Source organism: Trachurus japonicus, chromosome 16, assembly GCF_045865225.1.
Source record: "Trachurus japonicus isolate A0001 chromosome 16, Traja_1.0".
In the NCBI taxonomy this organism is placed as follows: Eukaryota; Metazoa; Chordata; class Actinopteri; order Carangiformes; family Carangidae; genus Trachurus; species Trachurus japonicus.
Window position 1 is genome coordinate 15,059,003 of NC_140922.1, and position 23,972 is coordinate 15,082,974.

Sequence of the window (23,972 nt, forward strand, 5' to 3'; positions counted from 1 at the left end):
TTAGGGCTGAGCATTTGTGTGGTGGATTTGCTAGTGACACTGTCTGTTTGTGCCAGTTACCACTGTTGAGATCGTTCGGGATACAAGGAAGACCTTTGAGGTTAAGGTGAAAACCACAGAGACTAGAACATGGGAGAAGACAATAATTGGTGTGGACAGAAGGCAAGACGAGACACGTTTCTCTGAAATGAGACAAATCCGAATAGCACCTCCGTCAGAGAGAGAAGGAGGAGACGACTGGTTCGTTCTGTTCGACATCGTCCGAGAAAAGCCTGTTGTCGTACCATCAGGTACTTCATGTTGCCATATGCTGTGCTAAAAAATCCTGCTCTAATTTCATCTCTGTCATGTATAATTTCCACAACAATATCTAATTGTATATTTCTATAGCTGCTGTTCCTCTGCGTGAGCAGCTCCGACAAGAGGTCACAGTCCCAAGGGCTGTGGCCAAAACAAGGGTTGCTGTGTCTGAGACAAGGCCACTGTTTGAGAAACGGATCCTGGAAGAAAGACGTCCAGCCACACAAACACATGTCAATGATGATTGGTTTGTTCTACTAGATGTTGGCCCCAAAGAGTCAGGTATTTTTATTTAACCCATTTTGACCTGTTGGTTTGCAGCAGCTCACACATCAGCACGCTTCCTTCGTTCCATGAAACGCTTATTAACGTTTGCCGTGTGTTTACATATTTACTGGTATTCAAGGAACTCTAACAGCGCTATGTGTTGCAGAGTGAAGAAATACGGTCTTCTTAATCTCAGCATTTCACCAGTTCAACCTCATCGAGCTTTTTAGCTCCTTGCAGCCTCACATCATCTGCTCTTGAATCCATCATTGGATCTTAACAAGAACTAATCTGCGCTTTTGCTCTCATTTCACTTGGTGAATATTTGCTTCTCGCTTGTGTCAGCTCCTGAATTCATGCTTATCCTTTATGAAAGGGAATCAACAGAGGTACAGTATACCCCTGAAGTGTGTGCATATATCTTGGAAGTTGAAAGGCTTGAACGTGTAAGTATGAGTTGGATTTTTGCAAGTGTGTATCTGTATTTGAAGCTTTGTTGCTGTTTTTCAAATGTGCATTGAATTCTGAGATATGATGATGTCAAATGTACATAAAACCTTGATCTTTGAGATGCATTTGCCCAGTTTATTCATTTCTGTTTGTTCTGTGTTGTGTCCAGTGGTGAGCGCACTGAGGGGCGCCCGTCCCGTCAGTGCTCCGGTCTTCTCCCAGGCTGCTCTGGCCGAGGCAGGAATCCCCATGGCCCCTTTCGACCAACCCCAGACCTCCACTCCAATCAAGACCACCCGCATGGAGGAAAGAAAGCTGGAGGTCACAGTAGAAGCTGTGGAGCCCTCAAAAATCGAGGTTGCCTCTGAGGTCAAGGTACGATTTCTGCAAACACTCTTTTACACATTTTTTTCAAGAGTAGTCTAAAAGTTTATTTGCCAAAAAAGAAAGGAAAATTAGCATACATACTGTATGTATGTCAACCACATGGTGGCGGTAAGAGTTCAACAAATTATTATGATGTGTCCTCCCACTTTAAGAAGAGCTATTAAGAAAATGTTATCATAACAACCTGTTGGTCTTTAATAATTAAATGCTAAAGTAGCAAGCAGAGATTGTTCTCTGTGTCTGAGTGTGAACTGTGTCTCTCTTGCTGCTGTAGCCAGCAGTGTGGAGGGACCAGGGAGAAATATACTCCTCACTGATATCCACCATCAATGGGGACATTCAGGTTAGTGTCAGACACTGGCCTCTTGCATGTCATCCCATCGAAGACAAGACATGTTTCCACTTACAGCTGAGCTCTTGAGTGTTTCAGCCAACAAGCAAAGGATGCTAACATGTGTTCCTCTCTCCTCCCTGGGGTAGCGCGAGTCTGAGGTGACAAGCACGGAGGTGGTGCGAATGCGAAAGGTCAGATTCTGAGCCTCGTATATGTTTCCATAGCCATTTCTCCACCTCCATTCTGATAATATCAAGCTTCTCATCCAAAAGACTAATTTCACCCTCTTCTCATGTTGTGCTTCCATACGGCTAGGTCTTAGATGAAAACTACATCAGGTTCGATTCACATGCAATATATTTAAAAGTGTAGAAAAATGTACAGGTGGATAGAATATGTAAAGAAGAAGTAAGGGTAACTTTAATATGTAGAGATCATGCTTGTTTAAAAGTATGTTTTACACATGTAAGCTGCTTGGAAGTTAAGGAGGCATTCATTCCTTCTCATTGCTTGTTGTTGTCGTAAACCCTGGAATGCACACATGCATGATTATAGATTAAATGCACTTAACTAAAAATGAGCATGATAAATGGTCTTTATCACATTTCTGTCACTCCACCATTCTTTAGTTCTTTGCTCATTATAAAAGGTTTCATCTTAACTCATGGCCACTCGTTCCCAAACTGTTTTGCATGCACTCCTCACAACTCCTCATGTCTGTTGTATTAACACTTAAATGTAAACTTCATTGTATGCATGTCTGAGGTGTGGCAGTTTGATGCCAGCTTACAGGGAAACTGAAACAAACCCACACTTTTTTGTTCTTTTCATTTTTCACAGAAAAGAGCTAAGAAAATTGAGGGTGACTCAATTTATATCAGACATAGCCTTTTAATGTTGGAGGTTTGTATCCCTTCTGGAGAAGCCAGTCTCTGGCTGTATTTTCTTGCTCTTTGGCACACTGGCTGCTGTTTAATATCACGCTTGCATGTGGCAGGATTCACACTTTTTGCATCAGCGTTTAATGATTCTCTCTATAGATTACATGGTAAATGTGTGTGCGTGTGTGGCACTGTAACTTTACTCTAATGTAACTCTTATCAGGAGAGTGCTGTTGAGCTCAACAAACACGTATAGGATCAGGATTTACAGGGTGCTCTATTTGTATTTAATACATTTTTTCCAGATCATCAGTATTCTCCTGGTGCTGCTTCTGCTTTGTTCTACCTTCATTTCACTTTCTAACTTGCCAGCAATGCAATGCACTTTTTCAGCAATTAAACAAATGAAATCTTTTGATCACAGAAATGATAATCAGAATAATCATACGTCGTGCTTGGAGAAACACTTTTATCATTAAGTTGCTCTTTAGTGCCTCAGTAAGTCATGGTTAAGAGCTAACAAACACTTCTGTTCATGAACTAGAACAACTGTCTGTATTGCATTTGGTAAGAAGGTTGTTAATATCTAGCAGTCATCCATAAAGATCAACTTGATGTTAAATGTTGCTAAATCAGTGCTGCTATCGTTGCTTTTGTTCATTTGTGTGAAATGAACAGGTTTCCATTTATACCAAGGCTTTTACCGTGTCTGCTACCATCACCGCTCCTGCTCTTTTGATTTGCAACCTGTTTTTCACAGCGTGTCTCACTGCAAGCCTAATGCTATGAAATAGATCCTTACTGTGCTGTGTTGGGTAGTTAATAGCTTCTACCCATCCAGAACATTCAGGAATAATCAACTTTGATAAATCCTAGCACAGACTCCTCTGATCAATTCCTTTAATCAGCTGAAAGACTTAATTTAGATTTTGAAAAGGAGCTGCTGATATTCAAACAATTATCCACTTAATATGATTGTCTAGATTAATTGGTCCTTCTAATTTATGTTTTTTTAGAATCACTAATTAACCTTGCTTCTGCTTATTTATTTAATCAGCAGTAAGTCAACAGAAATTGTGCAGTCAACCTAAACTGACTCTTTTTCTCTTTATTCTCCTCTGTTTGTTAATCTCTCCCTCTCTCCCACCTACGAACATATCCTTCATCTTTCCTCTTCACTACATCCTCTTGTCGTTTCCTCGCTCCATTTGTCTCTCTACCAAATTTCCTCTCCTGCCCCCTACCTACACCCCACCACTACGACCGCCACCCTCTCCTCTTTGCAGGACTTTGATAAGCCTCAGGAGGAGCTGATCCGGCATCACGCCAGCATCAGTAAGCTGAAGAAGAACTTCATGGAAGCCGTCCCGGAGCCCAGGCCCAGCGAGTGGGACAAGCGTCTGTCCACACACTCTCCATTCCGCACCCTGGGTATCAACGGTCAGCCCCTGCCCAGCGCAGATGGGGTAAGTCTTCCACAAAACCCACCAGCTGCCAAACACTTGATTTAGCTGAAGTCTGTCAGTTCAGGAATCAGATGAAATTGTGCAAATCAATAAAACTTCACGGTTCAGATTATCAGTTCCTGAGCTGACTTGGTTAAGGCTGGATGTGTTTTCCATGGCTCTGCATCTTCAGAGATGATTGCGCTTGGTTGGAAAACATCACTGCACTAATGTGAACAGTGTGCATGGATTTATAATGGGACAGAAGAACCTGTATTCTTGGTACCATTTTGTGCTTGAGTAATATTTAACATTGGATTGCTGCATTAAATTTTATACACAAATGGTGGATATATTTAGATAAAAGTGACACAGAGGGGATCAGGCTCTTCTAGTTGTCATTCTTGGTTCTCGGACAGTTTGAGTGTAATGGATTGTGTGTGCATGTACAGACCTATTCAAGAATAGCATGTGGTATGTAACACAAGCATGTGAATGGAGAATGCAGTCTGAATAGGGTCTGTACTCGTGTTCTCTTTCTTAAAAGGCTGATGTGGCTGTGGCGGTTTGGGGTCACGTTCCTCAACACTCACTTTAGTTCATGGGACCTGAAGTGAAGGACTCTGAACCCTGACATGTTTGTGTTGCATGACTGACAGAAAGGACCTTGAAAATGTACTGCATGACTCAGAGATGGCCGCTCTGTTGAATATTTGCACGTTCTGATGCTGAGCAGAATTTACTTTACCCGCTCCTCTGTCCTTCTTTCATTATTGACCTTTCTTTTTCTGCATTTAATATGCTTTACTTTGCACACTTTTTTTCTTTTCAAGCTGCTTTCACCTGTTGTTTTCACTGCTTCTTTCTCCGAGCCTCGGTTGTTTTTCCGTGAAGAGACAAGGCCTCATTCACAGTTGTATCAGCATTTTTTGCCCCACTCTACTTAAGTAATTGGTAATAAGAAATTCTGTATGAAAATTATGTAATTGTACTATTACTGGCATCAATAGTTCTCTTGTCATTAAATGATTACATGACAGTTTTGAAGAGGACCAGAATCACAACCCCTCTGTAGTTGTGCTGTTTTTTTACATGAATAAATGACTGTGCCTTTCAGCAAGACATCAGTTCAATCGTATCATCACTGCTTGGACATAAACCACTTTTAGACTTGGAGATTAACCCCCCCTCCACGTGCATCGTATTGTCAGGATGCATTAGAGTTGTAGTGAAATTAAAGCAAAGCAAAACTGACAACGTAAAGCCTGCAGTGAGGAAAGAGACCAAAGCAAATGTACAAACTCTTTGATAGATGCAGATGAAAATATGGCAGTGGTCAAATGTTGTCTGACCAGTTGAGTCGACATTCAGACAGTTTTTACTGCTCGGCCAGTCTGTATTCCTTCTTGACTTTGAGTGAGTGAATGTGAAACTAAGACTGACTAAAGTAAATATTGCAGGGAGCAGCTGAATGGGGTCTGGCTAAAGCTAATGGACTAAAGTAGTCAGGGTAATTAAACTAAGCTGCAGTTGGTTTATAGATTTTACAGGCTTATGAACCTCTAACACAGTTTAATGGTATTTAAAATGCCACACGAGGCATGTGTGTCAGTGTCACATCCTAAATTGAGAGGCCTGTGCTCATTGTGGCTAAACTGACTCAGTTGATCCTACTGCAGTAAAAACTCTCAAATGTTTCCCCTTTTGATCACTACAAGTGTGGATGACTTTCTGCCTTTTCAGTCACGTCACGTTAAGTGTAATGTAGCACATGGAAATACATTTTTTCTTTTTCTTTTTTTTTTACAAATGCATGTTAAAATGCATGTGCCAGTAACATTTCCATGCTCTGGACAGAAGACCTTGCTGTCAAACCACATTTCCTGTTAAAATAAACATTTCTGCCATGTTGTTAGATCTAACATTCTTTTTTTTTTTTCACAAATCAAGTTATCACCCAGCTCTGGCTCTTTTTTCAATTCAAGTTCAGTTCACTGTTGGTCATTTTGCAGACATTTCAAAATTCCTCCCTCTCATCTCTCTTCCCCCCTCCTCCTCTTCCTCCTCCTCCTCCTCCCTCCCTCCCCCCCTCCCTCAGTTTGTCATCCGCCTACCACGCGGCCCCCTGCTCGACTTCTACTCCAAACGCAGCTGAGGGGCCGTCTCGACTCTGCGGAAACCCCACACAGGTGTGAGTGTGAGCCGTGGAGACCGCGCCTAGTCGTCCATCTGCCCATCAACCTCTAACTTTCTCTTCTCCTCCTCCTCTTCCTCTTCTTCTGCTTCCTACTTCCTTCGCCTCCTCTGCAACATCACTGTAGCATTCTTCATCTCTCATCCTCTGCTCCACTTAAGAAGCTGGCTCGTGCTTTTTTTTCTGGCCTCTGAGGAAAAAGACTTTCATTACTTCTATTTCATGCTGCAGCACAATTTCCCTGGTTTCTCCAGTCAGAATCAGACGTGTTCCCCAAAGACTACTAAGGACTGAAAATGACAATCCACTACTTTTTGGCATTATATGTGAAATCTTTTGGATTTTAAAGACACAAACCAGTCAACCAGTATTACCTAAGAACTGACTTTTATCTGTTTTTTTAATGTGTGACCATATCACTCTGAGTCTGCTTTTTTACACAAATTGAGGTGCATTTATATATTCAATTGTCTTAGGATATTGTATTTGGATAAGATGATCACTGTGATGATTTTGGGACGTACAGTATATAGTTTTTCCAGAACACACATGAAGTAAGCACTAGAAAACATTAATCAAAGACTTGGATTTTACTCTGGTTACTGGGAAATAGTCTTTGTCACAGTATATTATTTCCTGTGATAGGAGATCTTGAGGCAGCTTAATTGTAATACCTGTTAACTTCTTTGTCCTTCACCAGTATTTTGCAAGGCAGTGTGTAGCAACTTCAAGAGATTTCTTGTTGCATGAGTTTTTGACAATCAACTTTGACCAAAGAATAAAAGTCATTCCTTATACAGTACCTATGGCTGTTTGTTCCTTTTCAAGGAGCGTATATTATATCATTGAACATTTCAGATGCTCTTATAATTCATCATAAATCATTTTTAAGTCCATGGCTGTACTTCTTGAACCACGGTTTAAACAAAAGAAAGAAAAAGAATATGCAGTACACAGCTGAACTTGTATCCAGTATCCATTTTATTTGGTCACCTACTGTAGCATGTGTCATGTGGTAAAGGGTAGATTCGGCTGTTGTGATGCCTGCTATGTGTTTTCTAAAACAGTATTGATTAGACGACCACTGTGTTCCTATACATGTGTAGTGCCTCACAAAATGGATACTGTGTGTACATCATCTATACAGTTGCATATCTTTAACTTGCATGCGAACATGTTTGTAATCTTTGTATATTCCAGCCTGTTATATTTACACTACACTTCAACTACCAATGATCACATAGTGACTATGTTTTGTCTTTTTTTAGAGTGTGTGCATTAGTTCCCTATGCAATGGTTCAGAGACAAAGGCTGCACATGAGGAAACCAGCAGCAGTTTGGGCTTGTCTGGCACACCCTGGCCCACTGTGTGCCACACGAGTGAGCCTGATAGTGTCGAAGCCAACGATGCTCCCATTGAGGAATCATGCGATCGAGACGAGGTTGTAGTTTTTGAGACCTCCTTGGTGCCCATCGTGGAGGTGGAGATGGCGCAGCTGCCTCCCTCCCTCGAACCCCGCTGTAAAGCTTTAGATGAGCTCCAGGAGGAAGAAGGATCATATCCCGGAGCGTCGGAGTGCTCTGGGAGGATAGTCGGATCTTCCCCGGCCTCCTATTTCAGGAGCAATGGTCCCCAGGTCATACGCTGCTTCCAGGTAGCCCGCTGACTCCCTTTAGGGTCGATGCCGATTCTGTCTCCGCTTGGCCTCTGTATCATTTCAAGTCTGCCACACTTGCTCACTCCTCTGCAGCACCGTTAAATCAACCTTAAATCTGTAAAAGGGAGTTATTAGCCTGGTCGTCATAGTCAAATATAACTCTGGTTGTTGCAGATGTGTTGCACAGCGGTGTGCTAAGTTCTCAACTATGGTGATGGGTCGTTTTAACACTAGCATATTCTTCTCTGCCACAAAAGTGTTTCTGAGGTACTGACTTTACTTTCATCATCTTTCCAACTCGCTTATGGCTTGAAATTGCCCTTTCCCTTCTGTAATAGCTGGTGGCGGGAAGGGGATTAACATGGTTGTTGCTTCCAAAAAAAATCTTAATTGGAACAAATTTGGTGAGAAGAAAGAGCTGTTGCTGTGAAAATCGATCCACACAGCAAAAGGCTTAAGAGGGAATGCATGGTGTGAAAATGAAATGGTTGCCATGAGATTCGAGGTGTCTGGTCAAACAGCCACTCATGGGGCTATGCTCCCATCCACAGCCCCCTCTGGTGCAGACCCAGACAGTAACCATCACAGCTGTCTCCAACTCCTTACCCACTGGCATCTCCACCACCGAAGTTCCTATCGTGCCGACCAAGACCTTCACCTATGAGTCTTCAAAGGTAGGAGCCCCAGCACCTGCTCAGCCCAGATCTGGCTTTATTGCATGGATGGCCGCACAAGCTGACCATGAGCAGGTCTGGGAGGACCAGACCAGGGGCTCCAAAGACGAGCATGAGCTAGCACAGCCCCTTCACCCGGCTGACGCTCAGGGTCGCAAAATCTAAGGCAATCATTAAATCTGCCTTTCCTTTGGTTTTGCTCTCCTTAGGTGACAGTTGATGGGACAGACGAGGACAAAGATGGCACAACTACGTCCAGCTCTAAGACCGTAACCTCGGAGACCACAAGTGGCACCTCAGTCACGACCACTACCACTCACATCTCAAAGGTCAGCAGGAAAAATCCTGCTTTCACTATGTCAGTTTTATATTTAATTTTATTTGGCTCATATTTTTTTCCTTCCCTCTACCAGGTTGTGAAAAGTGGATCTTCAGAGACTCGTGTGGAGAAGAGGATCGTCATCACTGCAGATTCGGACATTGACCAAGAGAAGGTACAAACCCTCAGCCCATGACACACAACATTACTGGACAACATATGGTCATTCAGTCCTTGGTGGTAGCTTTTTGTTGTGAAATATAAAGCTAGGGTGAGAAGAACGTTGTCTTAGCTTATCATAACTAAAACATTAACCTTTCCAGAAGTTAAAAAAAAATCTCATAACATGACAGCTTCTGGCTGATTGGAGATCTTGTGCCAGACTAGTTCCTGGCCAAGAGCAGTGACTTTCCGGTTGTTATACTAAGCTAAGATATGCTAAACTGCTAGCTGTAGCATCATATTTCAAGGACATATAGCTCTTAGCACAAATGTGTATTTCCCAAAGCGGCTTACCTATGATAATGACTGATTTAAGCAAATACAATACAACATAATGTCTGTCTTGCAGGAGAAACATGGCGGAGCATCAGCATTGTAACTGAACCACCACCTTGGTTTATTCCTTTGACTCTCCACCTCCGACATCAACTTTATCAGAGCGCAGCGATCAACACACACTGACCAGCTACACAGACATATCCAAAAAGAAATATCTCAAATCTGCACCAACAGTCACTAAGTAGACTAAATCTTAGATCTACATTTAATTTTGTTTTTTTGTTTTTTCCAGTTGAGCTGTTCATTGTAGGTAGAGGAGGGCTGCACAGATCTCACGTTTGGATTAATGCTTATCTCATTCTGGTTTTTCAAAAAAGCTTAGCAGATACATTTTTATTTGGTTAAAAAAACAGCATTTTTCTGTTGAGTGATCTCAGTTATGTTTGCTTTTAAATGCTTTTATTTTCCTAGTGGTTTTTACATTGTTAATTTTATACAAATGCACTGTTTCCATTCTAGTTTAGACACCATTATCAGCATTCATTCCCTTGGTGCTGCTAGGGGAACGTTAAGACTACATTCAAGGGAACGCTTATTTTTGTTGTTGTTTACTTGTCTATTTAATTCAGGAGAGACATTTTTTTATATGACATACCTCACATCAATATGTGGACAAAGATATTCTGTGCTCAAATTTGGACAGTTTGTTTGGCTTTGTTCACTGCTCAGGTACAAAAACAAAGAAAAAAAAGCTAAATCTTTTTCTTCCCCAACCAGCCAAGAACCGGTAGCCTACACATTATTGTAAAGTTTGAATTAAAAATGGATCTATTTTGAAATATCCCTCTATTTTATAGAAGTAATGCTTTTATAGTGTTTGTACAAAATGAGGTTTTTAAGTTATTCATATCCATCTGCTCATGAAATTGTAGGTTACCATTGTGCTGTGAACTGAATTTCAAGGTCTCTCTTTAAGACCTCTTTACCTGTCTTGCCTGACACCCTGAATCATTCTTACTCGTTTCCTCTTGTAGTCCACCAAGTTTATCGAACCTTTCAAAATTTACATACGACAATGGAGTGCTTCCTTCAGCCCTGTGTTTTATTCAGTAGAATAGAAGCCATATTTGCTTTGAATATATTTGGTTGATAAAGTGTTTTACAAGCTTTGGTCTGTTTATCTCAGGTTTTGATATTGTTTTTAAGACTACAGATCTCCGTATGATTGTATGAGGAATGTCCATATATGTATATTCATCCCTACTTTTAATGTACATTTATGTTCAGCCAAGTGGTCAATTCATGTAAAAGCTTGTCGGTCACAGTAACCACACGTGCAAGAGGTGAAGGCAGCTGTCTCAGTATATGTGGCTTTTCTCTCATAGGAGCACAAGTTGTCTTTTTTACATGTACTACTATACAGTAATTTATTTGTAAAGTAGGAAATGTTTCATGTGATTTGATGTATTGTGATGTTTCAACACAAGCTGGTTTCCAGGTTTCCACTAAAGATGTCACAATGTTAAATATTGCATTCATTATCAACCAAGTTTGTAAAGCCTTTTTACCATTTAGTCTAAGTAGATTGCTTTCTCACTTGCTGTTTTCTTGTACCTTTCCATAGAGAAGAAAATACTTATGAATATATTGCCCCTTTTAGATAGCATGATTGTTAGCAAACTCTTTTACCTGGAAAGAAACCATTGGTAATGTAGCTACATGAATGACAACAGCAAACTCTCCTGGAAGAAAATGTAGAATTTCACATGAAGAAAAATAGTTTTTAGACAATTGAAAATATTGTTGCTTTGTGACTTATCCCTGTCTTTTTATATAAAAAAAAAAATAAAATATGCATTATTTTGCATTTTGGCGGGCAGTGTGTGTGTGAAACATACGTGAGTGAGATCTTAGTAAGAAATAAATATTCATTCACTTGTTTCATATTGGACGTTGCTGCATGTTCAATCAACATCAAACGCTTGAGGGTGACAGAGTGTCTCGGTTGCAATACCATAATGTAAACAAGATGAAACTTCAAATATGTGATTATCAGGAAATTATTGTTACAGTTGATGCAACAGTCAAGCACAAACAAACACTGGATTTAAAGGAAACTTAACAGTGAAAATAAAACAGATATCAAGTGTAGTTCCATTTTAAAGATGAGGACTTTCTGATGCGAATTCGGTATTAACCATTTCTTAGAAAAAGCACCTCATCACGTTTAGAAATATTGCTCTTTTTTTTCAAATAAAATCCATTTTAACAGAATAAAATCATATGCACATTCCAACATTCATTCTGCAGCACAAGTTAATATGATTTGATGCAATTTAGTGTTAACTTTCATAAGTGTCAACTAACTGTCTGCAGCTGGTGGCAAGATTTCCTGTTACATTCAATCACGTGCAATTGAGCCACAACACAGACTAGCCTTCATTAAAGCCACGTTTCTGTTTAAGAGAAACAACCCCAGAATATAAAACAGATGAACTGACATCAATTAAGGATCAATCAGGAGACTGATCTTAGGGGAAAAAATAACTAACTTGCTCAACAGTGTTTTGCTAAATGAGAAATAATGATCAAACTGTACAGGCATTTATTGGGCATATATAATGATCCATTGCTTCAAACAAGTAGTAAATGACAAAGTCTTTGAGTCCACCATCTTGTCAAAGAAAGTTCTAGCGAATTGTCTTGACTGGACTCTTGAAACTTGATGCAGCCTGAAGTTGAAGTTGATAAGCCATGGGATGAATCTTGAAACCATATAGCCTAAAAAAGAAAAAGAAAAAATATGATCATCCTCTTGGATAGAAAAGACATTTCTTTTATTGATTAATATTTTTTATACCATTGTCAAAACAAAACAGCCTTAAAAAATTGCAGTATTTATGGTTTAAATGATTTAAGAAAGAGTTAATTTAGCATATGTCAAATCCCAGCTTTTCTGTACTTGGCATTTTTGTCAAAACAAACAAACCTTGGCACGAACTGGTTGGCTGGTCGCTTTGGACGATATTCTGGGTGCACCATGAACAACATGTGGGGGAAGCCTGTACCAAAATAGGCTCCATCTGTATGGTGGTGTCTGGAGGATTTAGGGGTGTAAACATCCATGCACTTTGGGCAATAAAGCTTCACCATAGCTTCTCCTGGGATGTCTGACAAACCTATGACAGTCAGGAGATGAATGGTGAAAGAGTCTTTATAGCCACAAACAACATCACTTGTACAGTGGGTTCTTGTGTTTAATGTGAAAATCAGAAAAAGTCAGACTTACCAATAGGAAGCATTGGCTGATTCTCACAATAGACTCTGGGGCAATAGCCAAAATCCCCTTGTTGATACTTTTCCAACTACAGAAAAAAGCAATTTTAGAAATCACAGCCACGTCTCCTCAAGGTGCATGTGGGTCATTCTATAGAAATGGTCGCTTTCCTGTCCCTACATTATTCACCAGGAAAAGCGCTCAAAAGTGTTCAACAATGACACAAAATATACATGTTTTTTTGTAATTAAAGTGTTTTCTTGTTATTAAACCATGCATAAGACAGTTATAATGCACATTTATTTTAAAATATATCTTGAAAATCTTGTTAGTGACATGAATTTGGCTTGTCCCTCGGGTAAGGAGTCATGGTTCAGTGACATATTTTGAATTTAAATAAATGTTTTTCTCCTGTTTTAAAGATTATAATACAAAGGAAAGTGTTATAGCTATTTAGTATAATACTTACAATAATGAAAATATCAATAAATAATTTAAATAATTTACAAAAAATAGCTGTCCCTTGATTTCATGTCACTGGTGTTACTATTTGTAAAACCCTTTATTTTGAAAAACTACTTCATCTCTGCAAACATCTTCTGGGGTCAAGAGTTAATTGGAGGTGTGTCCATTTTGAAGAGCACATAGTTAGTCAGCACCTTCTCTTCATATGTTGATAATGTTAAGATTTAACGAGTAATTTCATGTGAGGACTTAAGATGCGTCACTGGTGTTACACTGTTTATAGTAAGGGGAAAGGAAATTTTATTAAAACAATTGATAAAATTGTATGATAAGCTGATATATTTACAAGTTAAGAAGTGTGGTTTTGCCTGCAATGTCCACCATCTTGAATAGGCCATCTTTTCTGTCCATTTGTCACTGGTGTTACTGTCACTGGTGTTACTGTTCTAGTTAGTAACACCAGTTTTCGTTAGTAACACCAGTGACCAGTGGGTAACACCAGTGACGATCATTAACACCAACCACCATTAGCATTTTTTTAAATATAATATAATAGAAATATTAAAATACATTAAGCTGTAATTTATGTTGATTTATAATGGCAAGTGGTTAACTGTTATGTGACCATGTTTAAGTTGTTAAAAAAATAATACAAATGAAACATGAAATTGCTGTTCAAAAAGCTACCATTTTCATAGAATGACCCATGTAAGAATTTGAAGCCATTAAGTAACAGCCTACCATCTGTGCAATGCCTCTGTTTGTGAGGATGTAACGTGCATGTATGAGCCCGTAGAGCATCTCCGCTGCCTGCTCTATCAGGTCACTCTGGTTCGGGTTATCCTCGAGCTCCTCATCTGTCAATTAAAAGCAGCACAAGCAGTTATAATCACTGATACTTAATTATTTCACCTCATGTGTCTACTCTCTTAATAGTCTCACCTGGCTCCAGGTCGAGAATCATGTCCAGGGCCTGGCGATAGTGAGGCACCTGTTCATTTAAACCTGTCAGGTTAAATTTGTCCTGTATGTAATCCTCGTCAACCTGTTACACAGCAAGAGAAGACAATGAATGGCAATTAATTGCATTAATGAATTACTGTTGAAACAGCAGATGGCACCCCCACACCAATGTTGCTGCCTTACGCAAGACTTTAACAGGATTACTTAGATGCTACCAATGTAGAAGGCAAGGAGTTAAAATTAGAGTTGCAGTTACACACTGATGCCAACATAGACAGCACTATTTCTAGATGTATAAAGATGGACTTGGATATAGTATACACCCACAAGGCTGCAAGCAAAAATGCAGTTTATTTCCTCAGTTAATCACTTTGTGTATAAAATGTCAGATCATGTAAAATTGTAAAATGTATCCCTTGAAACCCCAAAGGAGAAAATGTATGAAAAAGTTAGTGAGACATATTTATCTCTCTTTATTCTAAGTGACAAAAATGAATGCAACATCTGCAACACATGCTGCCTTCTGTCACATAATCATTTCATGAGCTAGTGTCAAACAGGTCAATTAGCACTGTAAATCCCTCTATTAGAGAGTAACAGTTTTGACGTTAAGTGATTGCTAGATTATCAAAATGGTTTGCCAGTAAACCTCCTATCCAGTTACTTATTGCTGCATCAGTATGCACCCATAATATACTATAAAAGATATGATGTAGCGGCGATGTGGTTTGTGTTGGCTGAGCTGGCTGCAGGGTGTTGTTGAGCGGTCCGACTGCCTGGGCATTGCATTGCATTGCAACACCCACTTCTTAAATCTACGTTTTAAAAAGGAAAATAATCCAGGAGACGAACCTCACAGAAGAACTCATTCCCCCTCAGTCCACAGAACCAGGATATCCAGGACACCTCCTCTGAGCTGCTCATCCTCCTGGCGAACCAAAACAGACTCAGGACCAGGACTCATTTCACAGCCCCACTGCTACAGGCTAACAGCTCAACGCCGGCAGATCAAAGTCTGTCGATGTAAACACTAAACATTTAACACTTTGTTGCACCGTATACACAACAACTACACGATATCGTTTCTGATATATCTAACAAAAAATATATTTTGATTGTATAGTAATCTTCAGTTAGCCCTCTGAGGTTGCGTCTCTAACCTGCTACCTTCGCTAGCCCGTGGTTTAGCTGCTGTTGGTTAGCCTGAGCACGTTTAACAGATAGCGTGGAAGATATTTACTCTAACTGCGACCTGTATTTAGAAGTACTGCCTTTTCGTGTTTATTACAGTTTGACGAAAATCATTTTTTACTCACCCTCGTTAATATTAGTTAACACATTAACTTGCGGGCTTTGCTGGTTTGTCCTCTCTTCCTGGGTGACAAATACGATTTCCGGTATATCTGGGGTTTTCAAAATAAAGTCACTCGTGACCATAGACTGTATGTGACGCATATATGTCAGTATGATTCATTTATTAATATACCCATTTTAGAAATACTTATCGTCTGCCTAGTCACGTAATTTATTTCAAATAAAAGCTTCAACGATAGACGATGTCAGATTGTTTTATTATATTAATGTATTTAAAATAGCCTATATTTTTATTTGATCTTATGTTCTAATCCCCACCAAGATAAAACCTTAAGAGGCTATGTTTTAACCAAGCAGCATGACACAAGAGTCTATACTAATAAGTTGCAGACCTGGACATTTACAAAGAAGTAAACTGGCTACTGTTTTGTGAGAGATGTGAACAGCAGTTAAGGGCCAATGGACACATAGTTTGTGTAGATTCCATTATTTAATTAAAACAAAATGCACAAAAGATAGGCTATTGATTTTACATCCTTCTAGTATGAATTTGAAAGCAGTTAGAAGATTGATGATTTTTAGGTCTGAAAAAACAAAACAAAAAAACACAATAACATTCATTCCAACTCAGGACGGACAGCTCCTCAGGGCAGGTCTGAGAAAGTTTTGCGACTTGGTGGTCCAACCTCTTTCTGCTCCTGTTCCTTTCCCTTGCCTTCAAACATCAAGATCCTGAGCAGAAGAAAATTATGTCAGTTGGTTTGCATGGCTTTATTGTAAAGCTTTAGACAGATTTAGATAATACCTTAGATAGCAGGTATAGCCTATTTTTCACATCAAACCAATGTTTTGGTATCTTTTTTTTGTATCAATGTATTTTGATCATATGAATTTAGGCCACATAAACAGAGGCTTCATGCAAATCTATAAATTCTCAAAATCCAGCACCTACTTTTTTGTATCAATTTTGGGGCTTAATCTCCCATTAACCCTAATCCTCCTGTGACCCAACTTTGAGTCTCCACCCACTGTCTGAATTACCCAGTATTTCATATACTCACAGTTTTAGTATTGCATTTCTTTTTCCCAGCATCATATTCAGGAAGTCATTGTAGCTGATTGTATCTTTCGATGTCTCTCCAACCACCTCTGACATCATCTTTTTCAGCTCTAAGTGAGTCTTGGCCAAGTTGAGTTTCTCCAGCATTCGTTTTAATCCCATCAGATCTATAAAATTGAGGATTCACACAATATGAATAAATAAAAATGCGCTCATATCTGTAACCAGTGAACACAGTTGTGAGTCACTGCTGAAAGCAATTGTTGCTAAAAATATTTCAGGGCGGTAAAACTGGTGCAGCTTTACCTATTTCTCCCTTGTCATTCAGATCAAACTCCATATACTGTTCTGTAATACAAACAAATATAATCACATTCAAAAAATTATGACAGTGCAATAAACAATAACGCAATTCACTGAGGAGTGATTGAACGCCCTTTGATATTTACTTTTAAACATTTCAAGCTTTGAGGCAAGGTCTTCCTCTTCTGCATACTGGGGATCTGAGAGAAAAGCCTAGAAGAGTGATAAACACACACACACACACACACAAATATTCACACATATTCTTACTATGATATCACACTGGAGACATTGCCTACAAAGATATCATTTGTAGTTCAACATACCTCATTGATAGAGTTTAGTTTGTCATCCTGTTGAGTCTTGAGAAGACCATATGCTTTTCCACCTGTAAGAGACCAACAACTTATTCACAGAAGTCTTACAAATTATCTAATAAAAATATATACAAACTAACATTTCAACTAAGTAGTAGTAGTAGTAAAAGTAGTAAGCTGACTCTGAGATAATATTTAAATAGTAAAATGACAGAGACATGGCAGAAAATTTGTCAAACTGACCTTGAGCACTGTCCATTTCTGTGCACAGCGCTGAGAGACTGTGAAAACTGCACTGAGAGTGTGAAAGGTTATGTAGCCGATTCTATAAATTGAGCCAGAAGAGGAAGTGAAGTGTCAAAGTTTCAGTTTGCACTAGTGAAGTTACTTTGTACTGTTTAAGGTTGCAGCAAACAGGGTCAACAAGAGGATGTAAAACGTAGTAATTACAGTTAGTCTGACTGTGTAATGGTTGGTAATGGTCACGTTTCAAATGTATAAGCTGTCACAGACAGTATTATGTGAAAAAGAGGTGCAGTTATGTTGCTGGATGAAGTGAAGTTGTGTTTAAAGGAGGAAGAATGATGCAGCAAGGAGTGTTTTACAAACAGATGGAAATACACATTTCTCTGCATTTACTAGCTTATGAAGCACGTTTCAAGTTGTTTTTTATTGTTCAAGTTAGTTTCACTGTGAGGTGAAGTTCTCCTTTTTTATTTACACTCATGCATCATTCATGTGAAAGCAGCCCAGAACAAGTCAGTTGTGCTGACCACTGAGTAATCTTGGTTTATAACTCTTTCACTTTCTCTGCTCATATTTAATCATGCGTTAGCCCAGTAAACAACCTGACAAAAGCATGTGTTGTCATGGTGCATGATATTATGTTTTATTAATTAAAGGTGGCCTTATTAGCCTCACAAACACATGGAAAGAATACACTGTAATCTGTTTTGTTTTTTTCAAGATTACATTTCTGTGCAATATAGAAAATTCAAAACATGTGCAGACAAAAAACGCTTGTGTCCGACCGCTACAGAGGAAATACCCATTTTTATCCACAGCGTGTTAGTAGTTCTTTCGACAGCTGAACCAGATTGGGTGAAAGGTCAGATCAGACTGATGTGTCAAATTAATAGGGCCAAAAGATTTCTACTCATCAATATTTAAACATTTTTATGTCTATTACTTTTACGCATGTATTGTCTTTATGGAAGTAAATCTGCAGTGTGATGATGTGTAAATTTTGTAATAAGTGCATTGATGCTCCACAGTCTGCTCCTCAGTTCCTCTTCACCCCCAGGCCATGTTTTTCCCTTTATTTCCCAAGACCAGCCATTCTCCCTTTGGCCACCAGATGTCCCCAAATTTTCTTCTACTGTTGTATATCCCCCTACTCACCATCCTAACCAGTAGTTAGACCTACTGTATATCCCAAATCGCTTCTGCTTGTTGGACTGCATGCTCATTTTTCCAACAGCGTATTTCTTTTATTTTTCCTTTTTCTCTTATGAGGTCAGGTCCAAAAAATTATTTATCTATACAGTCCAATGTTGATGTTTTTTTTTTATGTTTTTAATTTTTTTTCCTGTTGAAATAAAACTTTTACCATCTTACATTTACACATTATGTAAAAATATGAGGCCTATTGCAAGTGTTTGTCTTCAAAAGACGACTAACAGTGTCTTTATCTGTATTTTGAGTTCTGAGATTGAGTTGAATTCGTATCTACAGGAAGATAAGTGACCATAGACACTGAACAAAGGTTTTCCAAAACATATTTTTGATTTATTGGTGTTTGCTAAATGACTTCTGGTTGAAATGGCTCTAGTTTACAGCTTGTAATAAATCATAGAAACTGTCAGTGGTGGTGGTGGTTGCTTCTCTGTTAAATTGTGGTGGTGGTTCCATGTTATCTCCAACCTCAATGGTTTCATAAACAGGAGTCTGTAAAAAAAACAATTGCAGAGGAGAACCATGATTATTGTATTACAATACAGTATATAACCTTGAAAAAGGTGTTTTCAGCACCATTACATTTTAGTGCCTTACCATTCCAATACTTGACTGTTCATTTGCTGAAAACAACAAGTAAAAACGTCAGTGATTCAGATAACATTTGACTTACATCACATTATGTTGTAACTGCAGTTTTGATATGAGGTCCTATAATCAGTACCTGCATCCCTGTTCTGCTTCCTCTTCATCCATATGTAGAGAACTCCAGCAGCTGCACACATCAGGAGACCCAGAGGAAGAACTAACCACGCAAGTGTTTGCGAAGCTTGGGGGACATTGAATAATTATCATTTTATCACTTTTGTCTTATCTGGGGGTTTTATTCAATTGAACAAGTAAGCATGATGCATACTTACAGTTAACAGGGCTCCACCTCTTTGATGCCATCACAGCCCCCTCTCTCTGCACAGAGCAGGATATTCCTTCTGATCCCTTCGAACCATCTGGGAGAACCAGCTTGTTTAGGAGAGTGTTGTTGACATTCATTAAACCGCTCTGCCAGCTGTTTTGGCCACGTCCAGACCAAGTTAAATTGAAGTCATCATCACATTGTTCAGGGCAGGTAAGCACACAAGTCAAGGTGAGATTTTCTCCTCCTGGACCGTACTGTGGAGTAACTGCAAAGACAAACATGAGGCATGAGAAGAGATGTTTTAACAGCAGGAGCACAGTGCTGCAATTTTGAGTGAGTTTGAGCACTCACCATTGAGGATGTGCAGTCTGACTTTGTTGAACACATTTTTCTCATTAGCGGACTCTGAACAGCGGTAGTCCCCAGCATCCAGAGCACTCACTGTCCAAATGGACAGCGATGAATCTTCATTAACAGGAAACACCACTGACTGGCTCTTTTTGGGCGAGCTTCCATCTGACGGTGGTTTTCCACCCACAGTCCACGTCACGCTGCCACTGACACCAAAAGAGGATGCACTGCTGCAAGAGAGTGAAACTGACTCACCCACAGCTGCAAAAACTTCCTCTACACCATCTAGGGCAAAAGGAGAAGTGATTAAACTTTAAAGGTGTTAAACCAAATTTCTCTAGGAATTATCACACATTAGTACCTGTCAGTGTTGTCGTATGAATGACGGTGGCTTGAACCTTATCATCCTGTGTCAGTTGGCACTTCCATTTTCTGTGATGGTCTGTTGGTTTTTTATTGATAATCAATTTAGAGAAACATTCAGTGGGTTTGTTAAAGTCAAACCTTTTTCCAGTTATTGGTGTGTTATCCTCAGTACTCCACTTGATATGTATCCCCACTGTGTTGTGACAGGGAAATACTCCTCTATATGTATTGAGGTAACATTGAAGTTCTGTTTTGCCATTCTCTGGATCCTTTCTCTCAACAACTGGTGAATGAAAAAAAAAACATCATGTGACTGCTGTGATATTTCTAGTAACTTACTTGTTGATGTGGCAGGACAACTCGCTTACGTTCAAGTTTCAACACTGAAACACTTGAATTGAGTGCTCCAATGCCACATGTGTAAAGGTGAGCATCATCGAGAACAGGCTGTTTAATCTCCAGAGAGCAGTCCGGCAGCAGGCTGAGGCGGGAGGTGTGTGGAGCTGCCACTCTTCCAGCCTTCACTACCTGATCTGTGAAGCCATACTCTCCAGTCATGTTCCAGGTTATAGAAGAGCAGGATCCAATAGAGGGGATGGCACATGGCAAAGTAATGCTGTCTCTAGGTGAAGCAAATACCACCAGACGCTCTGTTGAAGGAGGTGATGAGAAAGCATTTAATTTCTTTTCAAAGTTTCAAAAAACAAAACAAAACCTTTATCATATGGAACAATGCAGATGCAATTTGTAACCTCATGTAGATACAATAGTTTCTTGTATTGTTCAAGTTTATGTGGATAGTGTATTTTAAAAAAAAAAAAGACAAAGTGTATCAGTTCAAAACAATTTCAGTCAATCCTTTTCAGTATCGAAATCATTACTTTATTTCTTCAGAGTCCTAAAATAAACAGATTAACAAGAGAAGACTTCTTTTTCTATTATTGTTGTCATAATTACCAGAAGACTGAGCTCCAGCTGTTGCCACTATAAGAGAAAAGAGACAGAGTCCCAGCAGTGAAAAAGTAACCATCCTTGTCTTCTTTGTGCTTGAAGATTTTCTTGCTTATTGCAAAACCTTGTCACAGCGGAAGTTTTCAGAAAGTCATCTCAGGAAACGAGATTGAGACAACTCATTTTTCATTTTAGACCAGCCCCTTGAAGGGCATGTAGTTCAGTACTAAACTACACAACTTTGAGTGTCATGTGCTCTGGCTGTTTTTGGTGTTTATTTTTTACATTTGTCAGGTGTTCAAGCAAATCTTTGCAGTTGCCTTCTGTTATTACTCTAATCTATTATCAGATGATGGTGAAAATGCAAATACTGCCTCCAGGTCAGTGATGAGGAATCATTAAAAAAAAAAAAAAAAAACATTTTCTAGGAAAGGGAGTTTGTTACTTTTTGGTAACATGTCCAGTGTTTGTCCACTAGGTGATGCTGTCAGGCTGTGTGACAGATGTTCTTGTTGCAACATAACTAGTATTTGACCATGTTTCATTTCATAGTAAGCTGTGCAAACTCCAGCTTTTGATTCGCCCTTTGCTCTCTATTTTAATTTGATCACCTGCTTCACCATTCTTGTAATTTCCCTTCTACATGCACATAATTGTAAAAGTCGGGCCGGACCAGACAGCACATAGGTGACAGATCCACCAGGATTTTATCTAACAATCAGTGCTATGCACCCATGTACAGGTTATTTTAATCGTAATCCTAACTACAGACCAACAGACAAAGTATTGATGATAAATATGCATGTTAAGGTTCTCTTTTTGATATATTGTTTGAAAAAATAATTCATTTGCACATACATGTTTAGTCAACAAGTAAACGGTACACCCTCTGCAAGTCCAGAGACCAGTCCCTTGTCTTGGACAAACACATAGACAGAATTAATTATATTATTATTTTTAGTGCAATAGAGAACTGAAATTAAGTGGACACAAAAAAAGAGATGTATACATACAAACTTTTTGTGTCCACCCACTACATGACACAGGAAATAACACATTTTCACCCACAGCGTGTTAGTTCTTTCGACAGCCAAACCAGAATGCAGGTGATACATCTTCTAATGTCTAAATTTACTATTAGGCATGCATTGCTTTTGTGTCTGGCAAGGCAAGCCAAGGCAAGGCAATTTTATTTGTATAGCCCATTTTTACAAACAGTTTGTCTCAAAGGGCTTTACATGGCATCATAACAACATCCTCTGTCCTAGAGGAATAAATAAGCAGAAAAGCCGTAGTACAATCAACAATTTTACCTGTCTTTGATTATGGGGACACCTTGTATATGCATGCCTCTTCCTCCATTCTGAGGCCTCTTGATGTAGTCGTGTTTCACAGTGCTTTACGTTTTATTACAGGCGGTGGGTTCTTCACCCATCACTGTGTCTTGTATGAAAGAGTGGGTTGCTCTTCTCTCACTTCTCTTGTTCAGTTATAAAGTATTGATCTGGAAGCTCTCAACCTACTTGATGTCCCTGTTGCACTTCAGCACATGGCAAAGTAATGCTGTCTCTAGGTGAGGCAAATATCACCAAGATCTGTTGAATGAGGCGATGAAGAAGCAATAATGTCACAATTACTGTAAGTACTTTTAAAAAACAGAGGAAGCAATTCAGAACTACAGACAGAGCTGAAATTAGAAGTACCGGAAATTGGTACCTTTAACACATATTTTTGAATACACCCTTTTTGTTCTAGTTTATGGCTTGTTTATTACAAAAAAAAAAAGGATTATCAGTTCAAAACAATTTTACAGTGAATGTTTTCAGTAACCAATTCAATACTTGATTTGTTACATTAGATCCTAAAATAAACACAAAGCTGCCAGGGGGGGCACCAAGATATAAAAATATTTAGCTGCATGCATGCATCTCATAAGGAACTCATTTTTCTATTATTGTTGTCATAATTTCCAGCAGACTGAGCTCCTGCCGCTATAATAGAAAGGAGAGAGAGTAACAATCCTTCTCTCTTTTCTGCTTGAAGATTTTCTTGCTGATTGCAAAACCTTTTTACAGCAGAGGTTTTCAGAAAGTCATCTCAGGAAATTACATCGAGCCAACTCATTTTTCATTTTAGATCAGCCCCTCGAAAGAACCAGCAGTGTTCATGTAGTTCACTGCTTTGAATGTCATTTGCTCTGGCTGTTGTGTTTTTGGTATAATATTTTTTTTTACATTTGTCAGGTGTTCAAGCAAATCTTTGCAGTTATCCCCTGTTTTCATTCTCATCTATTATTAGATGATGGTGAAAATGCAAGTACTGCCTCCAAGTCAGTGATGATAAATCATAACCAGGGAAAAAAAAACAAAAAACATTGACCATATTCCACCAAAGGGAGTTTATCACTTTTTGGTAACATGTCCAGTATTTGTCCACTAGGTGGTGCTGTCAGGCTGTGTGACAGATATTCTTATAACTAGTATTTGACCAGTTTTATTTTATAGTAAGGTGTGCAAGCTCCACCATTTGTTTTGACCTTTGCTCACTATTTTAATCCGATCACTGGCTTCACCATTCTTGTAATTTCCCCTCTACATGCATGTAATTATGTACATAGCCTACAGATACTGATTATGCAGTTTGTGTTGCTGGACCAGACATATCAACCAATGGACAAGTTATTTTAAAGTTTCAACACAGAAACACTTGAATTGAGTGCTCCAATGCCACATGTGTAAAGGTGAGCATCATCGAGAACAGGCTGTTTCATCTCCAGAGAGAAGTCCGGCAGCAGGCTGAGGCGGGAGGTGTGTGGAGTTCCATG

General features: G+C 39.1%; 4 protein-coding genes across 32 annotated transcripts in view; 1 reads left to right on the plus strand and 3 right to left on the minus strand.

Annotated features, from left to right (window-relative positions):
* The window catches only part of LOC146972108 (uncharacterized), a 28,766-nt gene extending 17,489 nt beyond the window's left edge, over positions 1-11,277 (plus strand). For 4 of the 27 annotated variants that reach the window (XM_085801892.1, XM_085801893.1, XM_085801902.1 and 1 more), the window contains 12 exons: positions 57-290; positions 391-582; positions 1,187-1,392; positions 1,679-1,747; positions 1,885-1,929; positions 2,579-2,641; positions 3,906-4,085; positions 7,527-7,913; positions 8,468-8,590; positions 8,800-8,919; positions 9,004-9,084; positions 9,481-11,277. In XM_085801892.1, the coding sequence (XP_085658018.1) occupies positions 57-290; positions 391-582; positions 1,187-1,392; positions 1,679-1,747; positions 1,885-1,929; positions 2,579-2,641; positions 3,906-4,085; positions 7,527-7,913; positions 8,468-8,590; positions 8,800-8,919; positions 9,004-9,084; positions 9,481-9,510 (1,730 nt within the window). In that variant the 3' untranslated portion in view covers positions 9,511-11,277. Of the gene's footprint in view, positions 1-56; positions 291-390; positions 583-1,186; positions 1,393-1,678; positions 1,748-1,884; positions 1,930-2,578; positions 2,642-3,905; positions 4,086-6,162; positions 7,061-7,526; positions 7,914-8,467; positions 8,591-8,799; positions 8,920-9,003; positions 9,085-9,480 lie in introns of those variants that run through there. The other 23 variants (XM_085801896.1, XM_085801898.1, XM_085801909.1 and 20 more) reach the window with 11 other exon arrangements.
* LOC146972109 (casein kinase II subunit beta) lies at positions 9,715-15,504 on the minus strand. 3 transcript variants are annotated; one of them, XM_085801926.1, is made up of 7 exons: positions 15,432-15,504; positions 14,968-15,043; positions 14,095-14,197; positions 13,894-14,009; positions 12,700-12,775; positions 12,400-12,589; positions 9,715-12,191 (listed from the first exon to the last, which is right to left on the minus strand). In XM_085801926.1, the coding sequence occupies exons 2-7, from the start codon at positions 15,037-15,039 to the stop codon at positions 12,101-12,103; spliced, it is 648 nt and encodes a 215-aa protein (XP_085658052.1). In that variant the 5' UTR covers positions 15,040-15,043; positions 15,432-15,504; the 3' UTR covers positions 9,715-12,100. The 3 variants fall into 3 exon arrangements, with proteins under 3 accessions (XP_085658052.1, XP_085658053.1, XP_085658054.1); XM_085801927.1 differs by having other exon boundaries at positions 14,968-15,040; positions 15,428-15,504; XM_085801928.1 differs by having other exon boundaries at positions 15,428-15,504.
* A 405-nt stretch (positions 15,505-15,909) lies between these two features.
* On the minus strand, positions 15,910-17,414 carry LOC146972110 (allograft inflammatory factor 1-like). The gene is made up of 6 exons (XM_085801881.1): positions 17,353-17,414; positions 17,119-17,180; positions 16,939-17,005; positions 16,796-16,837; positions 16,491-16,656; positions 15,910-16,161 (listed from the first exon to the last, which is right to left on the minus strand). The coding sequence occupies exons 1-6, from the start codon at positions 17,366-17,368 to the stop codon at positions 16,074-16,076; spliced, it is 441 nt and encodes a 146-aa protein (XP_085658007.1). The 5' UTR covers positions 17,369-17,414; the 3' UTR covers positions 15,910-16,073.
* Positions 17,415-18,788: 1,374 nt separating this feature from the next.
* On the minus strand, positions 18,789-21,350 carry LOC146972111 (uncharacterized). Its single transcript, XM_085803329.1, has 8 exons — positions 21,155-21,350; positions 20,566-20,847; positions 20,193-20,480; positions 19,832-20,116; positions 19,485-19,745; positions 19,289-19,393; positions 19,162-19,187; positions 18,789-19,056 (listed from the first exon to the last, which is right to left on the minus strand). The coding sequence occupies exons 1-8, from the start codon at positions 21,225-21,227 to the stop codon at positions 18,937-18,939; spliced, it is 1,440 nt and encodes a 479-aa protein (XP_085659455.1). The 5' UTR covers positions 21,228-21,350; the 3' UTR covers positions 18,789-18,936.
* Between the last annotated feature and the right edge of the window lie 2,622 nt (positions 21,351-23,972).